The 27,649-nt window shown below is 34.4% G+C and overlaps 2 protein-coding genes across 6 annotated transcripts in view; one reads left to right on the forward strand and one right to left on the reverse strand.

Annotated features, from left to right (window-relative positions):
• Positions 1-27,649, forward strand: part of LOC132912466 (26S proteasome non-ATPase regulatory subunit 9) — a 272,372-nt gene that overhangs the window by 117,280 nt on the left and 127,443 nt on the right. The gene's annotated exons all lie outside the window — the stretch shown is intronic.
• The window catches only part of LOC132912449 (hemicentin-2-like), a 547,362-nt gene that overhangs the window by 6,485 nt on the left and 513,228 nt on the right, over positions 1-27,649 (reverse strand). For 2 of the 5 annotated variants that reach the window (XM_060969861.1, XM_060969862.1), the window contains 3 exons: positions 23,298-23,591; positions 19,505-19,825; positions 9,278-9,622 (listed from right to left, as the gene is read on the reverse strand). In XM_060969861.1, coding sequence (XP_060825844.1) covers positions 9,278-9,622; positions 19,505-19,825; positions 23,298-23,591 — 960 coding nt within the window. The remainder of the gene's footprint in view (positions 1-9,277; positions 9,623-19,504; positions 19,826-23,297; positions 23,592-27,649) is intronic. The other 3 variants (XM_060969863.1, XM_060969864.1, XM_060969865.1) reach the window with 3 other exon arrangements.

The following is a 27,649-nucleotide window of genomic DNA, read 5'->3' on the forward strand; positions in this document are numbered from 1 at the left end:
GTAACGAATGCTGCTACTGATATCTAGATTATGAAATCTAAAGATGAAGTTATTATTGTAACATCAAGGCTTTCAAAATCAATTTAGAATATGTATATTCGGAAAGGTACAAAGATCTATGAACAACGATCGTGTTAAGATATTTGTTGAGGTTTCATTGGACGAATTTTCTACTAAATTAAAAATTTCATTAAGACTTCAATATACAAGAAATTTGCTAACGAATCCGACAATATATAGGCTGATTCACTGATTAATCATAATCAATTAAGTAGATTCAGTGCTGACAATATACGTTTTAAAAACTAATTTAGTACCTTGTCCAACGTCACAACGTTCGTTATGGCAGTGAAAAAAAGCTGTGCGTCATCTAGACCTGTTCCACACTACATTAGAATTACCGTAGCAAGACTTCACGATTCGCATGCAATGACAACGGCCTTCTTGCACGATAATTTATAAACTAATAATATTAATGAACTTACAAATGACAAGTTGTAAACTACAGACTTTTATCGCATAAATAGTTCTAAAAATTTTCAATTTTAACAAAGAAAAATAGGCCCCCGTATTTCAGAACTTTAACAATTTTATTACCAAATTTATTTGCACCATTTTATCATTTCCGCTTATTATTTATTGTGTGCTATTATTGGCACTAATTGATATCGATAATTTACAACTTGTGGTTTTGTACAATTTCATTGATAATATTAATTGAACTGTGTAAGAGGGCCAAGGTATCTACAGAGAGGCAGGTGACACACACAGATCTACGATGAGAAGCGAAAGCACGGCACGTTGCAAGCAGAGATCTCATATCTATTTCTCCTGATAGTGGTGTGCCCTTCCTTTACTGTTCTTTCCACGAGACACCGTGTGCTCCAATTTCCTTTACATTATATCACTCCATGAATTAGTCTTTTTACTCTATTACAGAGGAAAACGAAAGTTTTATTTTTTATTTAGAAAATCGTCAGCTTTGTGAATGACACTCTTTGTGGGCAGTTTTTTAGCTGATAGAGCATGAGAGTGGTATAGATTGTTGTGAAGTTGATACTCTTGACAATCACAGATAAAACGCAGACATATACTTATTGTTAATAACCTATAGCTTAATTTCGTAGCATTATATGAGCCATTCAGAAGACACACTGGTCAATTTCATAAATTGAAAAGTATGAGGAAATGATGATGTCATTAAACGAACACTGTTTTCTAATGTCTTGAAATATTATCATTATCTGTATCATCTTCTTGCGATAAATGAACTTATTGAAGCGAAAAATATTTCTTCTAATAGTTGAATGTTAATCGTGTATTAATAAAATCGTAAACGAATGAAAAAGTGGAGTGTTGATCAGTTTGACTTCTATGAGGTTTATATAAAACGATACAAAAGAGAAATTACACGACAATTCCATCGAACAAGAACACAGAAGGCAACCTTGAAATCTTTTCCTGCAATGTCTCCAAAGGGAAGAAGCCCACAGAAATTGTTCTCCAGAAAAACTCCTCTGTTTCCGCAGTGGAAATCGTTTCCCCTCGAACAACAACACCAATTTTCAAGACAATAGAATGGAAGGACGAAAATGGACCATTCAGTGCACCGCTACCTCAACAAATGAATGAACGAAACGCGTCAAATAAATGATGACATTCTAAAAGTGCAGACAGATTTCCACCGAGTTTTCGGGGCACAGTCGAAACAGAAAGAGATAGACATTATAGTACGACAGAAAGCGATAGACATTATGGTACGAAAGAAAGAGGTAGACATTATGGTACGAAAAAAAGAGATAGACGTTATAGTACGAAAGAATGAGAAGATCGTGACACATTCGTGACAGGCTCGTAAAAATGTATGCTTCCGGGATTACGATCGTAAAGGCACTTCCGCTTCAACCCTTTCCATGGTGTTATCACTTTTTGAAACTTTTCAAATGATAAGTCGACTTCCATCGTACGAATCCCAATCGACATTTTGACTAAACTTTCTTCCCTCTTTTCTCCTTTCTCCTATTTTTCTTTTTATTGTCTTCTTTTCGTCCTTTTTTGACGGATAGTTAATTTCTATTGGCACTTTGCTTTGATATTTTTAAAATTTTGCTCTTAAAATTCTATTTGCTTTATTGCGATATTTGTTATATGAGTGAATTTAGTAATTTTCCGAACTCATAACTTGCGACTTGCAAAGTTTCATTAATAATTTTAGTTGATTTGTGCAAGAGAAGCTCGAATAAGTAGAAGATAGTAATAAATAAGAATATTATAATAAAGATAAACTATATTATAAATATATTAGAGATTAATTGATAGAAATTTCAATGAAATAATTGGCTCTTTAAAAATAAAGACATGAAAGAAACGAAGAAATTTGAAATGAAGGAACAGCTATATTTTAGCAGTGGATATAAAGATTAATTAAGATTTTAGAATTGAAATTCAAAATTCGAATATCGTTTAGAAGTTATTGATAGTTAAATATAGAAAATTCTTTATTCGGATAATAAAAGGGAGAAAATGCATGAGTTTCAGAAAGGTGACCATGAAAGAAATTTGGAATAATTAGGGATCTTAAACGTGAAAATCCGTCACTCAATTATTTTAATTTTTCTTATCCTTCTTTCTACTTTCTGTCGTTTCGTTTTTTTTTCCCTTCTTTGGGAGGTAGATTATTTTCTCTGTCGCTTCAGTATCATTTTACGTTCTACAGAATATATTGAGAGATAGTGACGTTAATCGCGGCCGATTGGAAACGTCGATTTCGTTTCGACGCCAACTACCTCGAGCGGATTAACCGATCCAGCTAATTTCGGATTAATCGATTATATCTCTACGCCGATGTAACACTGTCACGTTCGCTCGTGTTCGTGTCTATGCCATGCGGTCCTCAGTTGATCGAGTTGATCCATGTAAGTGGACGTCCAACCGCCAATTAGCCGATTCAGTTTATTCCGGATCGATCGTCGTGTTAACGTTCGAAATGGATCGGAAGATAGACGAAATTGAGTTTTATCTCTTTTTTCTTTTCCATTTTTTCATTGAATGACCAATGAAATTTTGAAGTATGGAAAAAGTACTTTATTAGATTATTATTACTGAACTACGTGTATTTACGTAAATTTTTATGGATATAGTTTAAAAAATACATTGTTTGAGCTTTTCATTTTTGAATTTTATTTACAGTCTAGTTGTTCCGTATAGAATGGCCGATTAGCGATTCATACCTCACTTGATCTAAAAAATTATGCGTTTATGTACAAAAATGCGAAGAAGTGCAGATCATACACGACAGAGGAAATTCTCAATTTTAGAAAAGTATATTTAATTCTGTAAATTGAAAAGTACGAAAAAGAATACAATTTTAGATAAACATACGTTCAATAGAAATTGAATTAAATTTGAAGTATTACAGCTACATAAATTTCGACTGTATCTCGAATAAAAACTTGTCAACATCGGTGGTATGTATTTCTTGTTACGAGTATAATTGAATCTGCCCGGTCAAGAAATAATTTTGTAAGATGTGTTTCAAACTTTCTATGTTTGTTATAGAAGTTTTTGTCCGTCGTTTTGTCGTCAGAAGTTTTGTCAGAATAAATACCTCTCATCGTTCACGTAAAATTGAACTGCACGTTTCCAATTTAATTCTACACGATCGTATCGCTTATTTCAAGCTTGTTATTTTTACAATACTCGTAATTTAGACAGGGACTGTCGTTTCAATTTACGATGGGAACGTGACGAGGTTCGGCACAGTTTTTCGCGTTAAAACACGATTACACCGAGGTGGTCCGACGTGTTTGCAGAGATCGTGAATTATCGTTATGAATCTGGGATTCAGATGCACTGTCCAAAACTACGCTTCGCACTCAAGTTCGAGATTAATCAGAATCCACTTAAATTTACAAACTCCTCTAAACGAGTGGCCCTCTTGTTCTGCTTCTGTGATTCTAAGTTGATATTAAACGCAGCAGGCTGGATTCAACATATCAGCATCTCTGCTATTACCAGGATGAAAAGCAGTTAATCCGAAAACAATTTTGTATTCTTGTAGTTTAGGTTCTTTGTTTCTTTTGAAAATACTTTTTGAATACAGGATAATTTATCTGGTACGGTTACTCGCGTAGTAACGAAATCGTTGTATATATTAAAATCGGAGAACGAACTTTAGTACCTTTCAAAATTAAAATCAGAGAAATTGTTTAAATAACTAAATTATTGTTTTCCTTTCCTACAGAAATACGATATTCTATTTGACAATGCAAATTGAGATAGTTTTTTGTCCCGTTTTGTCCAGGAGGAGATTTTTATCGTTATAAGCTATAAAGCGGTGGAAAAATCAACTGCGATTTTTTTTAACATATTTGTTATCATTGAAACGATACCCTTTCTTTGCATTCTTATGCAAATTGCATCTTTGCAATGGTCTCTTATTTTTTTTTTTTTTTTTTTTTTTTTTTTTTTTGTTAAATAATCACGGAATAATCCGAACGTGAAACGTGAAAAAGTTTTACATCTCGATACTTTATCAGATAGAAAAACATGTTAAAATATCGTTCATTAGTACTGCGACTATTTTAAATCTATTTCAAACACGATTTTTCCCATATAGATATGACATAAATAAATATATTGTATCTACTCTTGAAAAAGTGCTCAACAATTTGCAAAGTATTTTTAAACTCTTCCAAATTTGATTGTTATTTTACCAAACATCTATCAATAGACTAAAAACGGACAGCTATTTTTGTCAACTACAATGCATTATCCGTTTCTTAAGAATCAAATGTTAGGTAATAAAATTAATAAGATCGTGTGAAATATACAAGATGAGGATTTGATTAATTTGATTCATACATTCGTGAAAACTTTCTGGAAGTTTTCAAACACACTGCCGACCATAAGTATTAAGATATTTATCGATATGAAGTATAAATTTAATTCTCTTAGTCTCTAATTATTTTATCATAAATCTGTTATTTTATTTGCATCATATGCAGGTCACAATAAAATAGGAAATGAAGCGAAATTTGTTTGATCTATTTCATAAATACATACAGTTGGTAACATAAGTATTGGCTCACTCTTTAAAACAGAATAACTGTTTCAGAGATGTACCAAATGACTTGAAGTTTTTTGAGAAGTTAGAAGGATTAGTTTACTAGATGACGTGTAAAAAAATTTGGAGAAAATTGTAATTGGTTGGAATCGCAGAAAAATAGTAAAAGTCACTTTTTACAATTTTTTTATCTGAGCCTGTAATGAAAATATAACAAATACGTTCTGCAGATTTATGTCAGTTACACATATGCTGAAAATGTCATCTAGATCGATTAACGTTGCTACGAATTACAAACAATTAAAAACAGTCGTTAATCGTAATGCACATTCTTGTTAATCTTTCGATGTCTGTTGCTTATTCTTTTGTCGCGTTTGGCCGGAGACCAATTTCGGCTGAACGGCTCTACAGCTGGTCCTCACGTACGCGCGATCGTCTTAGTGGTGTCCCTCGGAACCAGGAATTTCCCGACTTCTCTGCTATGCACATACTAACCGTTTACAGGATGTATACGCGGGAACCTTTCGCCACGAATTTGCAAAGAGCTCGTCCATTTGCATATTCGCGGCCGCATAAACCATGGTTAGCTGAAAGACGTTTTGTAATCAGGTTCCGCGGCCCATTTATAGTTCACTTTAACGATTAACGCGGCTACGAGCCGTTTAATAACCGGCGACACGACACACGACGTCGACTAATGCTCGTCTATAAATTTGATCACCGTACACCACGTAGAACCACTGATGATGGCTTAATCGTTACGATGAAAGTGAAAGCGCAGACGAGTTTGTTACCTTCTTTAGTTTGTCTCTATGGTTCGTGAAATTTGATGGTTTGTGTTGTTGGCTGGGTTCATATTGATGATTTTTGTGAATCTTTCTAGATATACCTTTATGATATTTAGGAAGATTTGGAAGAATTTAGGAAGAATGTTTTTTAAAAATTCGATTATCGATGTCTAAGATTGGATTGTTTAAATAAATAATGCAATAATTTATATTTGTATGACTTGTGGATTTCTTAAGATGAATATCGCTTTTCTGGTCATTAATTTGTTGTTAGTTTTCATATTTCCATAATTATGTATTTGTTTTATTTGCTTAGATAGTGTTGTCACAAATGTAATTCTCGTGCGCTAGTGGTCTTTTGAAGATAAAGGAATATTTAAATGTTTCGTATAATAAAATATGTCTTAACCCTCAACCCTAAAAAATATCGTCATTTAAAGCTCATTAGTTTCCGTGTATAAGCAGAATTAGTTAAATTTATTGTTCTTAGGAAGAGATAACATTATATTCGTACAACAAGGGCTTAACTTTCGTGCAGTACATATAATGGCGAGCATATAAGTAAGGACAGTCTTTATATAAAAGTCTACGCGTGTATCTAAAAAATACATTTTTCCGCTGACCTTTTTGCATTAAATATGTATTTCCCCTATCCTGCTGAACATTTTAAAAGTATGGATCGTAATATAACAAAAATCCTTGATCTACATCATTTATCAATCTTCTATCTTTTCTGTACTCGATACATTATTCCTCTTTTCAATTACGTTGTATTGCTCCCTTTCAGATATTGAATAGCGAAAGTTGAAATGGTTAAAATCTACAAAAATAGACTTATCATATCGATTTCCTGCGATCCTCACATTTTGTTACATATCTCAACAAAATCCATTTCATCTACTCATCCTTCAGTCTAGAACAATTCAATACCGATCTAAATCGGCGATCAACTGGTAGATTAATCTCGAATCGTGCTTCCATCAATGGAATGGATACGATAAGTTGATCCAACGGTTTAACAACAGAATTCAATTCTATTCGGCTGATCGATAGAGATTAGTTTTAAATCGTGATAACATCACACATTCTTATTGTTAGTCGACATTGACTGGAGGCAAAGTTGCTGATCATTTCCACGAGTTTATATATACTGTTGATTCCGTGTTTACGTTGCACCGGTGTTCACTTTTCTGTTAATTCTGGTGTAGGCGAGCGTTAATTTTGGATCAGATTTTCAGTCGGATTTCCTAGGATGATCCAATGATTTAATGATTAAAACGGCTGGTCGGCCGATCTCTGCTTGATCCAGATTAAGTCTGGATTATGTTGGCTAATCGTGAATTCTGGATTAGCTATCGGGGACACGTTTGACGGCATAATTTGATACTGTGATGCTCTTCTCCAGGGCCGGTTCAATGTCGAACACCGACCTAACTGACAACGGTACGCTAACGTGAATGTTCGTTTGTACTAATGACTATCTTGGTAGTAACGTCTGATTACTTAATTCTTCTGTTCGATTTGAAATATCTGGATGAGGTACAGCGACACGAATAGAAGTTAAACATGCAATAAATTTTGCATTTGGGGTTTAACACTAAAGCTACTCGGCTATAGTGCAGAATTTGTATCAAATAGATGGAAATGTGAAGTATAGTACCATTAATAAGTATCGAATATTTATTCTTGATGAGGTATATTTTAATTACAAAATTAAGGACAGATCGAATTGCAATAATTTTAATCTTTATCCTCGTGATAGCTATATTGTGGAATGTGACGAGACGATTAAGTTGAATTGTAAAAGTCAATATGTAATAACGAGACTGATGTTTGCAATCAAATAAATCTTATAAAATTAGTTTGTTACCTGAAAAACTCTTTGTGATAGATTCACCATTGCTGACGTTGTGTTGTTTAAATTTTTGATAACCTAGTTATTAACTTTCAGTAATAACTTTCAGTAATAACTTTCAGTAATAACTTTCAGTAATAACTATTAATGTAACTGTTGGGTTGTTGCTTTTATGTTTCGACAAAATTATTTAGAAAGACAAAAGTAACAACAAACGAATGAAGTTAAAGCAAATATTATTAGTTAAAATAAGAATATTTCTGATGATATATTCCGTTTGTATAATAATTTATCAACTAATGATATTAGTGAATCGATAAGTCGCAAGTTGTAGGTTACTTCTTCTCTTTCACGATTTTATTATAGTACGTCAAATAGAATAATCAGATTTGTTACTTGTAGAATTTACTTCGAAAATTTTATTTATGTCTATTATGCAAAAGAATTTAATGTTAACTGATATTGCCTGTTCAATAGGGCAAAAGCTATATTTTGTTAGCGGTCAACTGTAATTAATTAATATTTTAGAATTGTATCAAAAATGTGAAACTGTCGAAAAATGTGAAAAATGTGAAAAATGTGAAAAAATCGAAATGTCACTCAAAAATTACAATATGCTGAGGAATTGGAATACAAGAAATTTTTTATTGTGATAATGAAGAAAATAAAATGAAAAGATCTTAGAAAGGTGATTCACAGGAGAGGCTTGGAACAATCGTGTTCTTAAAAACGAAGATTCGTTGGTCGGACACCGAAACAGGATAGGATGAGCTGCGATATCGATAATGCGCAACATACAAATCAAGCAGACTAACTAGTTCGAACGTAATTCTGATCGGATTTCAATTTACGAGCAGTTCAGTGTGGATGGTCCACTATTTCGAACTTCTACATTTAATTCGGCAGTTGGGTTAGCACTGAATTAGATTCCACATTTCTGATAGAATCTATCCTTATCGAGAGCTAACTGGTCCACAATATCAAAAAGAATATCCTTATTTATTTTGAAACAAGCGCGATAAAATGATCCTCGTTACTACTAATGAATGAAATTCGAGAGATCGAGGAAATAAATTTCAACAAATTAAAAAAAAAAGAACGTTTCAATGATCATGATACAAACACTGGATAGTCAGATTTCGTAAGGAAAAGGACGATCCACGACTTCAATGATCTCAAAAATATTCAAATATTTTCCCAAAGAGTCTACATTTCTCAATGTTCCAGGTATTTTACGTTTCTCAAAATTCTACAAAATAATAATTGATTGTCTTCAGCTTCGAGTGCAGAAATTTCCATGAAATATATTACACAATCCCCCGAGAAGTATTCCGATAATCAATAACTAATGAAACAAATTGCAATTCGCAGGAGAATTAAAAAATAAGAAGAAAAAATGAGGAAGTGAAAGAAAGAACAACAATTGCCCGATAGAAAAGGAAAGATCAATGAGAATATAGGGACGACCTGGACCACGATCATGTTCTGGCTCAGTGTTCTAGACAGAATTTATATGTGGTCCGCGGATGGCGCACGCTGACTCGAAATCGAACACTAGCTGGCCCCTACCTGGGTATCGTTGATGCTCCTGTGTCTTACCCTCCTGAACAAAGTGCGGGCTGTGAAGAACCGTGGCGTCGCTCATCGCGTGCTCCGTCATGATCCTTAGCGAGAGAACCAGTCCTGAGTAACTCCTCTCCGCTGGTAGATCGGTGATCTCGAGCATGCTAGGCGTCATGCTAGTCGCGGACGCCAATAGGCGCCTGGTGTCTGCGTCGAAGACTTGCAGCACATAGGTGGCAGTGCGCGGGTCGATGTACTCGCTCTCGGCGCAGCTCACCCTGACCGTTGTCCGACTCTCTTCCCTGATCGTACAATTCTCCGGGGGTGGAGGTTGCGCCAGCCTCTCACCTGCTACCATACCGGGCACAACACACCAGCCTCAGCCATCTTCTACAGCTACATCGGCGGATTTTACGAGGGTAAAAGGGAGGGGGAGAGTCGAAGAGTACAGAGTCTTATGTACAGAGTGTTAAAAAATATGTGAGGGGTATTTTGATGGTTCAGAAATTAATCGGTGCAATTTAGTCTTTTATATTCGTACTCTGTCATTGTTAGAACGTTTAAACCGTTTTGACAACGAAGGGGTGTTCTTATAAGGGGGTAGTATAAGGTAGTATAAATATTGGCTTCTGAGTTCTACATTCATAGGATCGATTTTAAACATCTAAACGATGGAAAAAGCTTATATAGGAAAATGTCGTCTGAGGGATATCTTGCAAGTTATAAACAACTTTGTTCTATGGTAGAAATATGAGTCACTCATTTGCAAACTCGGTTAATTTGGTAAAAAGAAAAAGAAAAAATTGGAAAATCGATGAAATTGTACAAAGTAAGTGTTAAGGTTATTCAGTGGATGGAATTAAAGAAATGCGTGGGCAAACTGCAAGGTATTGAAAGTATATATATATTGAATAGTAAAATACAAAATATGTGGTACTATGTAAGCTGATCCAGATCCTCTTGCTAGCAACGTTACCCTGAGACTAAAGACAACTGCCGAAACCAACGTCGCACGTGTACCGCTTATCGTCTTTCCTCGACGCATTCTTTTGTCTACGCGCTATCGATGACCTTAGGCTCTTGAGAAACCGAAAACCAGATGTAGAGTTTTCTCAGAAGTGACGATCACTTCAACAGTAAGAATCGAGTGCTTTGGCGCTAAAATTGATAAAAATTGCAAAAGGTACAGTTAATTATTTTAGCCTGTGAACGGCTCATATATTGATATTGATGAACCAGCTGGTGAATCGTTTTGATCCTATTCGTACTTCATACTTTTCTTTTTAAAATTCATTTAGGTAAATGACATAGGGTATGGACTATTATATGTTTGTTAAGTATACATATGAATCTTTCAGCCACACTAATCAACTCTAGTTCATTTTTTCTTATGTTCCTTACTATTTTCTTTTTTTTTTTTTAATTATCCACGCTAATAAGTTAAAGATGACGATGTTACAAATATTACTTTTGAAATTCATCATGGAATTTTCTATTATTTATATCATTTAGCTGCGATAAATGAATTCACAGAAATAAATCCATTACTTTTTAAAATGAAATTATTAATTTTTTTTAAGCTCTAGATTATTTACAATCTGTCTAAGACAATAAGTAAGTTTTGTAATGGAACGTTGACATTATACGTAGATACTTGCTCAGCGGCTGACTATCGTTAATTATTTATATTTACTGAGGGCTAGCTTGAACTCAACTAAATTGCATTAGGAGGTCTGTCGATATGCCGGGAATCTCTGGACTCCGATCTTTGCTCCATTTTCTACTCAAAACGTTTTTCTAATTGATTGGTATGTGAGCTGAGCTTGTATTTGTGTTTGCTTGTGTAGCTAGCGTTATTTCTCCCTCAACGAAAAATTATTTATAACTTGAAAGATATGCTTCAAAAGACATTTTCTTATATGAACATCTTTCTTCGTCTTGATATCTAGAATCGATCCTATAAATCCTGCAAATATTTTGTGACACTCTATAGAGAATGAAAAGGGTGTTCGTTCCTTTGTTCGTTTTTGTACACTTGGGATGGTACTGATGTGGTGCTAGAATTTTTGTTGCCCCCTTTGTGGATACTCCTTAAGGTATGGGTTAAATTGAGGTTCAAAGTGAGATTGGGATAAGTTTTTCAGCAGCGCCGTGCATCGCAAAGGGGTGCTTTCCTTTTGTCCGGTCGAAGGGACTACTTCGGTCCTGTGTTCCTGGATAACGCGTTTCCGTATTCCGTTTGTCCGGCGTTGGTGATATGCTCAACGCTGGCAAACGTTCATGTCGGGTGATTCTTTTCTCTCTTTTGGTTTTGTTTCGGGAGAAAAGGCAGTGAAGGGCTTTTCGATAGGAATTTTCGTTGCTTTCGGCGATTTTTCGATAGTGTCCCGGTTTTTCGTCATTGTAAAGGTTAAACTGTATAGAATTATTTTAACATTAGAACTATTATATTCGTCGAAGTAATGAGTTTCAGATTTGTTGTCTTTCCAATTACTGAGAATATGGAGGTACTTTGACATTTTATTGTCACAGAAATGTAATTATGTATATCTATTTATCTTAATTAATTATATGCAACTATGTATAACTAATGTCAAAGGCTGAAATTAATTGTAATCCAATAAGTTTCTATAAAAAATAATCGATACATTTTCAGTACATTTAATGTCAACAACTACGTTTAATCAGTCCCTATCTTCGATGTTATCGTTAAAACGGAAAAAGTCCACCATTATTTATCGAACAATTTAAGAACTTCGACCAATGAAACAAACGTTCAGTACACCAAAAATAAATGAAAAACCATCGCATATGCATCACTTTTAATCCAAAAAGAATTTCCTTGAAAGAAGAAATTTCAGATAGATTGCGACGGACGTAACCGATTTTTAAGCAACATCCCGGATATCCTCGTTTTTTAAGTAAGTTCGATCGCAACGAATTTCCAGTCGAAAACGTAGCAACCTGCCCCAATTCACGTTTCTCATTCGGTGCGCGAACGTGTTTTAATATAAACGTCAAAGCGTAATCGATATCCGCCATAAGATTAGACAGGTCGGTATCGATATCGAGCCGTTCGATCCAACACGTTGCGTAACAAGCGTCTGCCTTTTCGTTTCGAGGCTAAGTCGGAAGTACGGCGAGGTGGCTATTTTATCGAACGAAATATTCGTCTGGCTCGATGGAAGAAGCGTTTACATGCGCGAACGAGCCCGAACTGTTAGACAGGATCTTTTTTCCCCTGCCCTCTTTCTCGTCCCGCCAAGGCGTGTGAAGGTTCGAGTTCGACGAAGACACGAGCCAATAAACCGACTGGTGAGAATCGAGCAACGTTGGTCAACGATATCGACTGTCTCGATGAATTGAGATTCGTTTAACACATTCCTGTCGTCCTAGTCAGTGTTCGTCTGGAATTGAACCACTTCTTTGTCCACTTCTTTGATTAAGTTGGTTAATCTTGCAAAGCAATATGTAGGGAAAATTAGTTGGAATTATATGAAAATTTAAAAATTAAAAATAAAATTTTAAAAAATTCGAAAATGAAGTTGTATACGGCCACTTTGACCTGTGAACGGCTCGATTAGTAGGGTTGGTGGGTTTTTAAGCATTTATGAGAAATTTGAAAGTGCGAAAACACGCAGAATGCAAATGACTCACGATAGTGTACGAAGTATCAAGAGTATAGTTTTTATAGTATAATGTTTCTATAAAGCAACATTTCTATTGTTTCAGTCACCGCTCGTTTATAATTAGATAATAGATTCATAGCTCATTTAAATTTAAATTTCTGTGGGAAGAATTAAAGGTGTAGATCATGAACAATATTTAAGTGAAACATTTAATTATCGTTATTATTATAACAAGAGAATTTTATTTATTTATATATGAATATTAGAATAATAAATATTTCAGTATAACGTTAATTTCGAAATGAAAAAATTTAAAGCTTTTTCTCACGATTTCGAAAAAAAGCTTTAAATGTAAAATTCCGAAATATTCAACGTTAGAAAAATGGATTAAAATTTTTGTATCGAAGTGTTTTACACAAATGTGATTAACAAACATTTGCATTTTAAACGCGAGAAAGTCGATAATATGTTGCAATATTATCATCTTGTTTAAAACAGATAACCGTACATGATGAAGGAAAAAAAAGGATCACTTTTTTCTGTTTCACCGAACTGTAAAGAGCAGTTGAAGCGAATATCACTGACGTACTACTTGACACTTTGCCAGCTCATTTATTGACACAAACCACTGCGCGCAAGAGATCCAACTACATTCGAGAACAAACAAAATTATCTGGTTTACAATCTCGTGTTATTTTTATCGAATAGTCGTGCTACGTTTAAACGCCATTTAATCCCGTTTTTCTCTGAAACACCCTCGAAAAGAATCGTTAAAAAAATTCGCGGAACTCTTGCATTTTTATTTCAGCTTTTTGCTGTTAGAAGAAAACGATGTATTCTGTTTTTTCGAGATATCGATTATATCAGAAATGAAATGCAACTAGAGTACTATCTTTTATATTGCATTTCGGATAGAGTATGTTATTATTGTTAACAGAGATTTAATTTCCTCTGATATTTGTATAATAATTCAGAGAAATGACATTCAGAAGATTAAACTATAATCGATGATCTTCGATAATATTTCACTTAATTTTTGAATTTTCAATGTATTAATCGAATCAAGTTGTCAAATAAAATTATATGCTAAAGTATAGGTATCATCAGAAATATGTAAATTCAAGATATTATGTAATCAAGCTCAACGAAGTTGAACAATATATTGGAACACAAATGAAATTGAAGATTAAAAGCTTGCTTTGTTTAAATAAGAAAAATTCGAGTTAAGCTTAGTTAGTTCAATCAACGTTACCAACCGAGAAAACTGAAGTTAAAGCATCTATGAGGAATCAAATTAAACATTAAGAATTTTGCGTTACCAATTACGAAGAACCTAAATCAAACTTAATTTAGCCGGCTCTGAAGTCGAATAAAATGAAATTAAGCTAAAATCAAATATCGAAAGTTTCTTTTGATCAATTATAAACCACCTAAATCGAATCTAGCTCGATCGATTCTGCAAACAAGTATAATACCATTTATGAAGAATGCTTCCATTAATTAAAAGTATATAGGAATGTTAAAGGCGCTTTCTGATCAATTACGAATCTAAATCAAACCCAACTCAAACGATTCAGCAATCAGGTACGATAAAAATGCAAAATTATTTGTAAAGAGTGTAACCATTGATTAAAACCAAATATCGAAGGTTCCTTTTGATCAATTATGAACTATTTTAATCAAATATACTTTAATATTAGCATTGGTGACGATTGGAATGTGAAATTTGTGTCAAAGAAATTTATATGAAAATATACACTACCAAAAATAACTAGAAGATTGCTTTTATGAACGATATTAGTGTAGAATTCAAACAAATAGCTATTCTATCGGCTTAATAAATTAAAATGTTGTTCATACACTGTTATCATAATGATTTGCTTGAAAATAATAACTAAAAAAATATAAAGACAGAAAAAGTGGATATAGAAATAAAAAATGGCACTCTAAATGTTCCTTTAATTGATTTAGTTAATAATGTGTTTAATACGAAGTGGTAAATAAAATAGATCGTTCAAACCTTAAAACTAACTTATCGATCTACATTCCTATGAACGATTAGAACTTGATTATTTTAACCATTTTAATAGATAGCCTTAGTATCAAACAATTTTACAACTGAGCACAATGAAACGAAATATACGAAAATAGTATTTTAATACAATATAATTGGAAATGAAAACAACTTGTTAAATTAAAAAATAAGCATCTTAAAAGTAGCTTTGAAGTTGATTAACTTTCATTACAAATTCCAAGGCCTAATACAACTATTAAGACAAACAACGATTTCATATTTTAATATCTAATATGTTAATTTAATTTTTTAACATTATGTTGAGCACTGTTTTTAAGATTATACACAACATTATTTTGGAATAATACGTGTTCAGTTTCAAAACCGAATAAAAAGACAATTTTGGTAATATGTATATTAACATGGTGGCTTAAAAAATCGTTCTTTTCTAAAAAATAAAAAATGTGGCATATTATGTTCTCCTGCTATAGCCTGCATTTACGAAGAATATGCAAAAGCATCTTCTAATCGAATTAGAAAAAAATAAAAAACCGTATATTGCAATCGAACTTTCTTTCTGTTCGTTGTTAATAAAATGCACAGACAAAATTAGAACGCGGGCCAACGGCCAGAAACGATGTACACCGATTTCCAGTTAGCCAACGAACAGAATAGGTTGAGTCAACGACAAAAGAGGAGGACGGCCACCGACCACCCCCAAGCCCCCAATTAGCCACGCATTATTAACGCGTACTGTACACAGGCCGCGTTTACGGCCAGCTTGGCCCCGGGTTCCACCGTTAATTGTTAGCAATTAGCAGGAAGAATGTGCTCGCAATCTGGCAGAGTCGGAATCCGGGACAAAATTATTTTACCGGCCTACAGGGGAGATTCCTTTTTCAGAACCTGCCTCCTCATCTCCTGGCTCCCGTAAAGAAGAGGGATTTTCCCAAAATATCCCCTTTTTCAACCCTTTTATCCTGTACCTCATTAATTTTCTTGGTAATTTATCTGCTTCGTCCTCTCGCCATAATGTTAACTTAAGTTATGCTTATGATGTTTAATTATGTTTGATTAAGTGTGAGATGCAGTAAATATTTTTCTTATTTACTTTTCGTTAGATATAATAGAAAAGAATTTGTTTTCCAGATTCTTTTTAATTTGATATATTGTCTTTCTTTGATTTGATATGATTCTGACTTGCGATTTATGATATTGGGATTGATTAACCGTTTCAGGACGGACAATTGTATTTGATATTTTGTTGAATAATTGAATAATGGATTGACACTTTTCAGTGAGTACTTTTCTTTTTGATTAGGACTTCAGGATGTACATTTCAATATTGCCGAAGAATAGAAAAAGCCAGCAATTAAAAAACGGGGCGAATCGAGTTTCTTTGTTCTTTTGATGTATTCCAAGAAGGGGTGAGTAATACACTTGCTATTTTAATGATTATTACAACAAAGTTATAAAATACAGTGTATGTTACTTTGCCACAAACTAATTGTTTAATAGATACCACCGTTTTATATAATTGAACAGGATATATAAATAACACATATTATAGCGAATATACTAATTTAATAAACATGTAAGCTTTCTAATTAATGTATGCTATTACATCCTAATTTCATAAGTAAATATATCCATAAGTAATGAAATTTGAACTTCTACCGCAACAAATATATTATGCAATTTAATAAGCGAATACATTTTTTGGACATTTTTATTGTATTCATCAATATTTTTATAAAAATTTGTACATTTAATTACTTATTGCATATTTACTAAATCCTACATATAATACACTACGTATTCATTAAACTTGATTAAACTCTAGGAATGCGTTTGTTCGTTTTATCGATGCCTAATAAAAAATGTTCTTTAAAAAACTTTGTCCTGAAAGGATTAAGCAATTAATGAATTGACTTTGATTGTTATGAAGCATTCGATAAACAAGAAATCAGACTTTTTGACTAGAAGAAATTCTCGTCGCTAATTAGTTACAAACAATCAAATATTAAACAATTGAACATCGTTCGACCTACCAGAGATTTCAAGTGGAACAATTGACATTCTTATCAGCCTAAAGGCGTCGTAACTGATCTTCAATAGGTAACTCGATTTTCATACAATATCACTGTGCTTCCATAGAGTCGAATTCGAAAGCGAACCAGACTCATTCAATTCGTAGGTGAACGCCATGAAGTTTATTACCACGATCGAGCCATTAATTAAATCCACTACCGTCAATTAATTATTCCCATAAATCACAACGCCAATTATAGTGATTAATTTCTATTTCATCCTTATTAATTCCACAAACTAACTAGTGAATAGAGTACCAAATAAAAAAGAAGAGAGAAAGAGAACGAAAAGTGTTAATGGAGAAGGAATTAATTTAGAAAAATATGTATAGATTTTTCTCATTGTCAAATCCGTAGAATCGTTAGAATGGTGGTTTGGATACATTTTTCGTTCGCGGTGTCACTATGGCTGACAGGATGTGAACTGTGTAGAGCATAGGGGACGATAATCGAGTTCGACAGGGACCGGAAGTCCGTCGATTTGGGTTGACTGATGGTGATCGAGGGTCGAAACGATCGATATCGAACGCCTAATCGCGCGTCTACGATACCAGAGACCGAGTAAACGCTGCAATGTGACAATGTCGACACTAACTGACATCTTTTCCTTTGTAAAACTGCAGTCCGATCAAGATAATGGAACTATATGTACTCTTTGAGAAAAGCACGCTTTGCAACACGATGCGATCTGTTCTTCACTTAATGATAAACTGTACTGATAACTGTACTGCACTGATAACTATGAAAATGTTGTATATATACGCTGTGTGTGTTATATAAAATATTTTGATATTACATTAGCGTTGAAAATTGAAACCTCATGTAACAAGGTTACGATGGTTATAAATTTGAAACCAATCTGAAAAGTGTACATATACAGAAATCAAAATATTAAATGTTAAACATTATTAATAATTAATATTAATATTAAATATTAAATTCTAATAAATTTTTACATTTTGCTTCGCTCTTATCCCTAACGCAAACGACATTCTGTCTGCCTATGGATGGAACAATCTCAACAGCAAAGAAAAAGAAAGAAGGAAAGATAGGAAATCACAGAATACCATCGAATCGTCACTTAACCGTCAAAATCCTTCAGCAACATAATTCTCAAGAGAAAAACCCTGTCAGGTTTCCAGGTATACGTGGGTGAATGAAATATAAACGAGACTTTTGTTTCTGAGCGCGTAAATTTAAAGGGAGCGAGCGGCCGCTTCTAGTGTGCATTGGTTGGGATGTCAGGAGTGGGGAGAGCAGGCCGTTGTCCAGTTCAGACACGTTTGGCGGTAGTATTCAAGATGTCAGAGCAACAAGTACACCTCTCAGTTGTGCAACGCATTATTATTAAATTTCTCACACATGAAGGCGTCAAACCAATAGAAATTCTGCAAAGATTGACTGCACAGTTCGGGGATCAGACACTGTCAAGGGCTCGCGTGTTTGCCTGGCATAAGAAGTTCAAGGAAGGACGTGAACTGGTTGAAAATGTGGAACATGATCGTCGTCCTCGAACCAGCATTACGGAGGAGAACATTCGCACAATAAATGCTGCTTATTACTGTGAGCTTTTGAGGGAGGCAAAGGTTGCTTATCGTTCGAAAAGGCGTAACCAACCGATTCGAGACGTCATTCTCCTCCACGACAACGCCAGGCCTCATACAGCAGCTCTAACCTGCACAACATTAGAGGAAATAAGGTGGACTCCACTTGATCATCCTCCCTACAGTCCTGACCTATCGCCCTGCGATTTCCATCTCTTCGGACCGCTTAAAGAAGCACTAGGAGGACAACGATTCCAAGACGACGCGGCGGTGGAGGCCTTTGTGCGCAATTGGCTTCTGACACAGCACTCTTCTTTTTACGATGCTGGGATCAAAAATCTCCCAATCCGCTGGGAAAAATGCATTTCCAAAGCAGGAGACTATGTTGAAAAATAATATGTGCTTGGCTATGTTATTTCACTGAATAAAATTATTTTAAAAATAAAGTCTCGTTTATATTTGAGTCACCCTCGTATAAAGTTGGTCCACGGAAGACTCATCGACGCGTGTATTGCAGCGTTTGCTCGTTCTTGCCTTGTGGATCGTAAATAAACCGGCCGAAGAGAGTATTTCTCTAATGGGGGGGGGGGGGCAGTAGAACGGGAGGATCGATGAGGAGCAGCAGAGAGATCAATGGTTGAAACGGAACCATGGAAAGAAAGAGGCGGGCCACGCGTATATATCTATGTTCGTGACAGAGAGAAAGAGTTAGAAAAATGGAGGACGAACAGGGGTGGGAGCATTAAAGAAGAAGAAATATAGATAATCACGTGAGCTCTACGATGCAAGGCCGTGCAGCGTAGCAGACAGTGCTCGAAGGAGGTTACAAGAGTGTGGCACGTTAATTTCAACAATGGATCTCATACAATTGATCCTTATTCGTGAGAGATAGGCTGCTCGTGTATTAATTTTGAATATTATTCCGAGTTAGATCGAAACTCGAGATTGAAACTCACCTGTTCGCCTTTCGGGCAGATTCAGCGTGGTTGCACGGAAGTGGACCATCTCGCTGCGGCCTTTGCTGTTGCTCGCGTATATGTGTACGTCGTAGGTGGTGCCAGGCTCGAGGTTGCTCACCGAAAAAGACGGTACTTTACTCGTTTGATTGTAGATCGTCGTGCTCGGTTTCAACGACGTACTGATGGTTCCCACCTCACGGTCCACCTGTATCGTGAACTTTTGCGGCAAACCGCCGTCGAACCCCTCTGTGCACTCCACGTATAGCGAGTCCGTTGTCTGGTTCAGAAGAGAGCAATTGTGTGGCGTGTCTGGGTGACCTGCAAAGCCGAATAATTAGTACGATCGCGACTCGAATCACAAGTTTCTATGGTTCCTAGTAGACACTAGGCAACGTAGCGTGTATTTTCAGTAACCCTTTGTGATATTGTGTCATATATGTATATAATGGCTTAGAAAGTAGTTTTTTTCTTTTTAGTGGTACATTATTGCATTTACTATAGCACATACTATTTGACGAGGTCCAAATTTTGTAACATTCGATGGTATTTTTGTAGGAGTGTAAAAATGTACTAGGAAGTGAAATATAGAGCTTCGTTAAAAATGTTTTATTAGAAAATAAGGGTAGGTTATAGCCACTGTAATAAAAGATATAATATGTTATAAACATGCGTAAAGCAGTTATGAAGGAAAACGTTCGGTCAAATTAATGAAACATTTCAATCGTATATTTGATGCACTTCTAACCAACATCTCGAATCTTTATCAAAAAACTTGCATACTTTGATATCTGGTGAGGTTTAGCATTGTTTATTTTTCGGTTATATTTTTCCAAATTGTTAATTTATATGAGATATTTTTATTAGCAACTACATATCCGCCCACAAATCGTTACATATACAACAAAGTAGCTATGATGCGGCACAATAAAAAAGACCGTATTGTTTTTTTCATATTGTTTTGTGCTATTTTATGTATCGCATAATTCCACCGATTCTAATACAGTACTACGAGCATGAATTGAAATTTTTGAAAATTTATAAAATGTTTGAAAGCTTCTTTAAAATCTTACGCATTCTAGAAAGAATCTACTTAAAATGTCTCTTCTTAAAATATTCAACACGATCTATGTAGCATTCCACAAGTACGATTCGATGTGAACTTTTAAATCACGTCCGAACATACCACGTCTTATCTGGTACACACACTTTCCACTCCTTTTACTGATCCTTCCTACGGAAACTTCCATTTTCTCGCTTGCGAAAAACGATCGTTTAAAAAGTAACAACTCTGTCGGTTAAAGACGTAGTAAAGCTATCTCTGTTCAACGTAGCGTCGTTTGGTGTATCCTGGCAGGGGAGCTCTTTGGGATAGCTGACCTGTGATTGCGTCGAGCAGGCAAGAGATGAAGCGGTCCGAAGTTGATGAAACTACGACGACAAACGTCTGCCTCCTTTAGACGAGAACTGAATACTGAAAGGCAAGAGAGACCATCTTCGAGTGTCTCCCGGTTCACGTACGAACCGGTGAAACTGGTGTCTATCAAACGACGCCGTTTCTCAGTCGTCTTTAATCAACAGATACGAGTTTAGTTAGGTTTTCCTTTCCAGATGGGGCTGAATTCTCGTTGGACGACTACGTTTTATGCAACATCCTCTTTAATAGCGCTTTTTATTGCGTCATTTCACTGGTTTAATGCCCACCCACGGTACTAAAGTGCGTTTGCCACGTAGTCACGCGGCCATCTACGATATCACATCCTCGCACGTCCTCGATACGGAACAGTCGCGTTTTCACATGTTTCATAGGACTTAGCGAAAGTAGTTCGAGAGATCCGCTGTTGGCATCATACTCGTGAAAGTTTACAGAATTGGGAAACGTTTGACAAAGCCGACGTTTAGATGTTTAATAGATGTATAGATACGTTGATTTTTTAGTAGATTTATCCATCCTCTTGGAAACAGTTACAGTGGAAAACTATTCGGGATAAGAATATTCGGAAATTTGGAAGGTAATTATAAAAGGAGCAAGAATTTCTATATTATTGAATATATTCAAATACGTGCCATTGTATGTTATACGTACAAACTTACAGTGCTAAATGTATACGAACAAAATTTAATCTGCAAGTACTATGCAACATCAAAATCTTAAAGAAACTAGCAAAAAAGAATGGAAAATATACGTAGGATCAGGTATTGTAAAAATTTTGTTGTTCGCCAAAAAGGAAAGCAAGTAATTCATATTCCTAATAATATGAATAATTCTTATAAATCCTACAGATGATTTACTTTCGTCATATTATAATAAAGGATTGATCACCTGACTAACAGACTTCAAAATTATGTCCGTAACAATTCCTGCAATTTAATTTATGTTAGGTAACATGTCCCATTGGGAAAATTTCATTTTGTCATTCTTCCGATCAAATGCAATGAACTGATCGACTTTTCTGTAGGAATCTTCAAAATTTAATTTGTCTTACGCAACGCGTTTCATCGAGAAAATTCCATTTCCTTATTTCTTGGATCGAACACAGAGGAATCTACGGTTTCTCTATAACAATCTTGATAATATGTTACATTGAGAAAATTCTACTTCGCAACTTCTTCGATCGAACACGAAAGGGTGGTCATTCTTTCCCGTAACGTTTCGTTAAGAGGTCGTCAAATGCAGAAAGGAGCGAGATACCGGAAAGGAAACGGATGTCCGGCTACGAAGTCGGCTGTCGTTGTTTCTAATCTGCATAATGAGGAAACTTTTTAAATCTAATTTATGTCTATCAACCATCCCACGGGAGACACATTTCCCAGGATTACTCTGCAGTTCTATACCTTATTTGCCAGTTTTCCACTCCTCTTTCCGCCGCCAATAAATTCTCACGATTTATGTTTAATAAAAATCTTCATTTCCGTCCTACAAACTGTTGCATAATCAAGAGCGAAGCTTCATTCCTGTGAAGATAGCCACGTGATTTCAAGAACCGAATGGAATTTTCACGTGGAGGTATATTTTCAACGCGTATTATGTCAACGTTCTCGCGTTTTCTATTCACGGTAATGCGAATTCTCTTTGGAATTAAAGGATTATCTGAAGACGCCCGCGAATATCTCGACGTATTTGAAACGCTCGCCGCTTGTTAAGAATGAATGTTTTAATGTTCAACAAAAGCTGTCTGCTGTTCTTAGTGTTGTTCATTTCTACCATGATATTTCTTAACATAGATATTTTTCTAAATGTTTGAATTTAATTTTCTTTACTTTTTCTTTTTGATTGTTAGCTAGGTAAAAGCATTTTTGAAAGGGAGCAGAGGAAAGAACGTAAAGTACGTTCTTTTTGTTTCAGTGTTGAGGAATTTATGGTTTGCTGTTTGGAAGTTTTCATTAATTATCGTATTTGATAATATTCTATGACAGAAAATATAGATGCTGTAATTTGTAGGAACTCTTTAATGCTTTTAATGCGGATTATTTCTTTATATGAAGTATCAGCATCAACAAAGTGTTTAAAGTAGTATGGTACATATCAGTATGTTTATAAAAATGCTTCCCTTTATGAAAATAATTTAGAAAAAGAGAGTTTTGCTTCTCCGTCTTAAAATGTCTCAGAACAAAATCTAGAAGAAATTGAATATAATGAAAATAAAAATACAAAGCAAACGTTTTTCATAAACGAACATGAAATTGAAAAAGTATAAAGGGAATGGATTTAAAATATCGAACTGATAAAATTATATTTGTTAATATGATAATATTCTATTAAGTCTCTATTTATAACGTAAAGAACCCTCACCAGCTGGCACAATATGGTAGACGCAGGGCTCGAGCTGGGTACCCTGATCGTTGGTGCCCCAACAAAGCAAAGTACCATAGTCCAACTCTGTCATTGGTGTGTAAGAGGCTGTGGAACGTGTTCGTTCGCTGGTGACGTGTGCCTGTGGTATGTCGATCGCCTCCATTGTGTTATTGAACTTCCACGTAAACGTTACTTCCGGTGGATTTGCCTCGAGCTCGCACGGTATCCTCGTGGTTTCCTGTCGTGCTACACCGAACACCTTTACCTGACCGTGGTGACAGACTGGAGTGACTGAAAGAGAAATAGAAACGCATGTACAGTTCCAATTCATTGACTCGGAAATCAGTTCCTGAAAAAGTTATGTCATCCACACTATCCATTGAGTATTGCGTTGCCCTTCCCCTAGATGTTTTATTATTTCTTATAAATTTTATAGTTTATGACGTGAAATTTTATTGATACAGAAAAATGTCTTAATTTTAATTGATGTGAAAGATATATATATCTAGGAATAGGAAATTTCATTATCTATTATGTCTTTTTTATATTCTAATATACACAAATTATATTTAAATATTCTTTCATGTTTGAAAATCAGTTAGAATCTATTGTTACTTTTTCTAAACATTCTATTTCTTCATTCTTATCAGAATCTTTATTAAAGGATAAATACACTATACCTAATTTCCGATAGCCTTTAATTATGATTATTTTATTTACGTTTTTACGATTATTAATGAATTTTTTGTTCCGAAAGTAGAAAATTTTTTCTAATAAATATTTTAATAAACGGTGAAACATCTAAATGTCCCTTCATTTTCGAAAAATCGTTATTACAAAAATACTACATTTACTGCCATCGGAATATCTGGAATGTAAAATATTTTAAAGGAAATGGATTACTTGAAATTATAGATAAAATTAATAGTATGCGTGTTACTAAGGAAATCAACGATCCACATCGATGATTTTCCCACGTCAAAAGTCCCTTGATAGTAGCACTAATATGGTGGAACGTAAGTTGAGCCTTTTGATCCGCGACTTTGTAGATGAGTGATCGACTGCTATCTAATATTCGTACAGAACAAAGGTAACACGATTATGGAGCACTATCCATGATTAAGCATTAATGATATCATCGATGTCCCTACGTCATTTCCAAGTCCTTGTCAACCGCAAGCCAGGAACAGCATCAGATTTCGTGGTAATATATAATACATGATATATACATATACATATGCGTGTATGTGTATATAGAAAGTATACATGGTCTATGGATAGGAAGCTATCTGCTGTCGAAGGATACTAACATCATTAAGGTGCATCCCTTTACCACTGATATGAACTCAATGCTCATAAAACAGAGTATGTCTAAGAGGTTAATTAACCTTTTACCATTATCAATAAGTTTACTATAATTGAAAAAATTATCTCACGTATTTCCCCATTAAAATGGAAATAATTATATTTTTACCTTAATATTTCCAACATATAAATCCCTTCTACCTCTCGAAATCAATCTTCTGAAAAATACCATCATCTAAAGTTCATTAGTTTCAATTTACAGAGAAATGTAATTATTCAAAATTCACTTTTCGCAACGCACAGATTCCTTCTGCTTCTTGTAATCAACCGCCTCCTCCTCTCCCCCCGCACGGCACGATGTTCATTATTTTCAATTTACAGACACAAATAATAATTGAAGATTCACTGTTCTCGAAGCAAAAAGCTCTTCCATCTCCCGAAATTATTCCTTTTAAAAATACCACTCTTGGTAGTTTCTTATTTTCAAACCTAGACAAAATTGACTATTGAAAATTCAATCTCTCGAAAAATACCACCATCAAAAGTTGATTATTTTCAAGTTACAAAACAAAATTAGCGATTAAAAATTCGCTGCTCTCAAAACAGAAATTTCATCTGCTTCTCAAAAGCACCCCCCCCCCTGGGCGTACTTACATTAAGATCTTACTATTTTCAATCTGCTAACTGATCAACCAAAATGACGAGAATAGAAACTTAATATCAAAAAGTCTTAACTTGGCGGCCGGCGTTCAAAAACGAAATTCAGAGGGAGGAATGAGCGACAAAAGTTCTTCACGTGTAGGGGAATGGAAAAAGTGCGGAAGTTACGGTAGGCGGGTACCGGATATCGCGTAGAATTTTCTGAGTGATCTAATCAATGAAAGGTCAGCCCCTTTTCTACTCATAGTCCTTTGCTCGTCCTCCTTCTGCTGTTATCGGGGTACGATCCGTATGTACCTATACATTCTTTTACTTTCCGCTTCCACGTACAAAGTATTATTGAATTTCTAGGCGAACTGAACGAGACTTCCGTCCCAGAGTCGAAGTCGCATGGGATCTTCTGTCAGGTTACACCGAGTATTCTCCTCTCTCTAGATATCCTTGTAGCTGAATGTCAATTGCGGAAGCTGTTGGAAATAACGATCGACCTCCGACTTCTTCGAGGATCGTCTCGAATAATCCGACAGACAATTGTCTTTAGTTATCTTTCTCTTCGTGAATTATTTACTCAATAATTTGAGGACTTATTTGTGTTCTTTAATACCAGGAACATCACAGTTATTATTTTGTCAGTATTTCCTCTATACAAGTATATTCCATTTATACTATAGAGAGAATTATTGAAATAGAATCTATTATTGCTCTACATAAAATACGGTATAAACATTTGTCTTTGTTTGAAGCGAAAAGTTTATGGATAATTATATCCGTGAGTGAAAATAATCATTTTCACCGATTCTTTAACCCATTAAGGATCAACGTTCATCAACATTTTGTTTCTAATGTTTTTTTCTAATCAATTTGCATTACTGAATTTCATCAAATTTATATTGAGATTATTAAGAGGAATTCCAAGAATATTTGACCGCTATTATTCTTCCTCGCTATTTTTTCTCCCATTTGGATTTTATAGTTTTAAGAAGTCTGAAAAAGTTGAAATATTTTATAGCGCTACAATAAACTACTTTTCTCTTTTTTTTTTTTTTTTTCAAATTATAAAATTCCTTTCTGTGTCTCTGATTTATAGTAGGTTTTCGCGATGTATCTGTTATTTGAATACATTTTTTGGATCGGGACGAAACTTGCTATAATATAATTTATCATAGTAGTAAAACAAAAATTCAGAATCTTCTAACAGTAGAGCGATACGTAATTATGGATGAATCTATAATTTAAATGTTATTCGCGTTTGTCACATCTGGATATAATTCCCGTGATAATTGTGATTGATAGTAGGAAGAAAGGAGATTAACATTTACTGGAATGAAATATGAGATACGTCCGATAAAAATTGATTGACAAAACCTTTACGGCGTTTTTCATTTTCGATCAATTTGCATAAATTTACGGATGTTTACGTGACCATATCGTCTTTGTTTGTCAGAGAGAAAGAAGATTGACTGACTCTTCTTTTAACGATTGTACTGTGCTTGGGCTGTGATATATCGTAGGATCGAAGTGTGAGGAAAGTTAAGTGCTTTCATATTGTATTTTAGATCTATCGAAAAATGAGAGTATCATTAATCTCCAGAGAGAAACTTTTAGTGTGCTAGTTCGAACAATTTCTGAAATATTAAGTGGTTAAGTTGAAAGAACCGTAATAGTGAAATAGTGATATCGAATGTTCGTCTCACAGTCGAAAATTGTCTTTTAAAAAAATACATTCTCTACTCTGGGATCTTTTAGATAATCATTTATTGATTACTAATATTAGCGAATTATCGATAAGTGACACATTATAGACTATAATCTTCTATTTCAAAAACTTCTATAAATTTCCAATTATACTCAAACATGGAATAAACAAAAATTTATTTTTTGTCTTTAAAAAAGAAACAGGCAGAGTTTCCCAATTAACCTAACGTCTCATATGACACGAATATGATTTCTTTAACCTAGGTTGTAGTTGAAAAATCAGTTGATTGTTCTCTACAACATAAAATTCTACGATTATTAAAAGTATATAATCTGTTTGGTTTTTTTGTAAAAAGACATTATTTAGTTTCAATAAGTTTAAGGTGTTTATAATAAAACTACATATAATTTTTATAATTTTATAATTTTATGTCATATAGAACGATCAGTTGACCTTTTAATTCTCGCCTATGTTAAATTATATTCAGAGTCATGTCAGGTTAATTAAAAAAAGTTCTCTTTTCGAAAGATAGAAAATTGAGTTTTCTTAACTCTCGTTTGAATATAATTGAATTGACATCAAACGCGGGGATAAAAAATAATGTCTAATATAAGATTTGTATTATTCATATTATTAAGCTATATGGAATTTGTAAAAATATCTTCGTACATATTATAAAGCAAGGGTA

This window comes from Bombus pascuorum, chromosome 12, assembly GCF_905332965.1.
Source record: "Bombus pascuorum chromosome 12, iyBomPasc1.1, whole genome shotgun sequence".
In the NCBI taxonomy this organism is placed as follows: Eukaryota; Metazoa; Arthropoda; class Insecta; order Hymenoptera; family Apidae; genus Bombus; species Bombus pascuorum.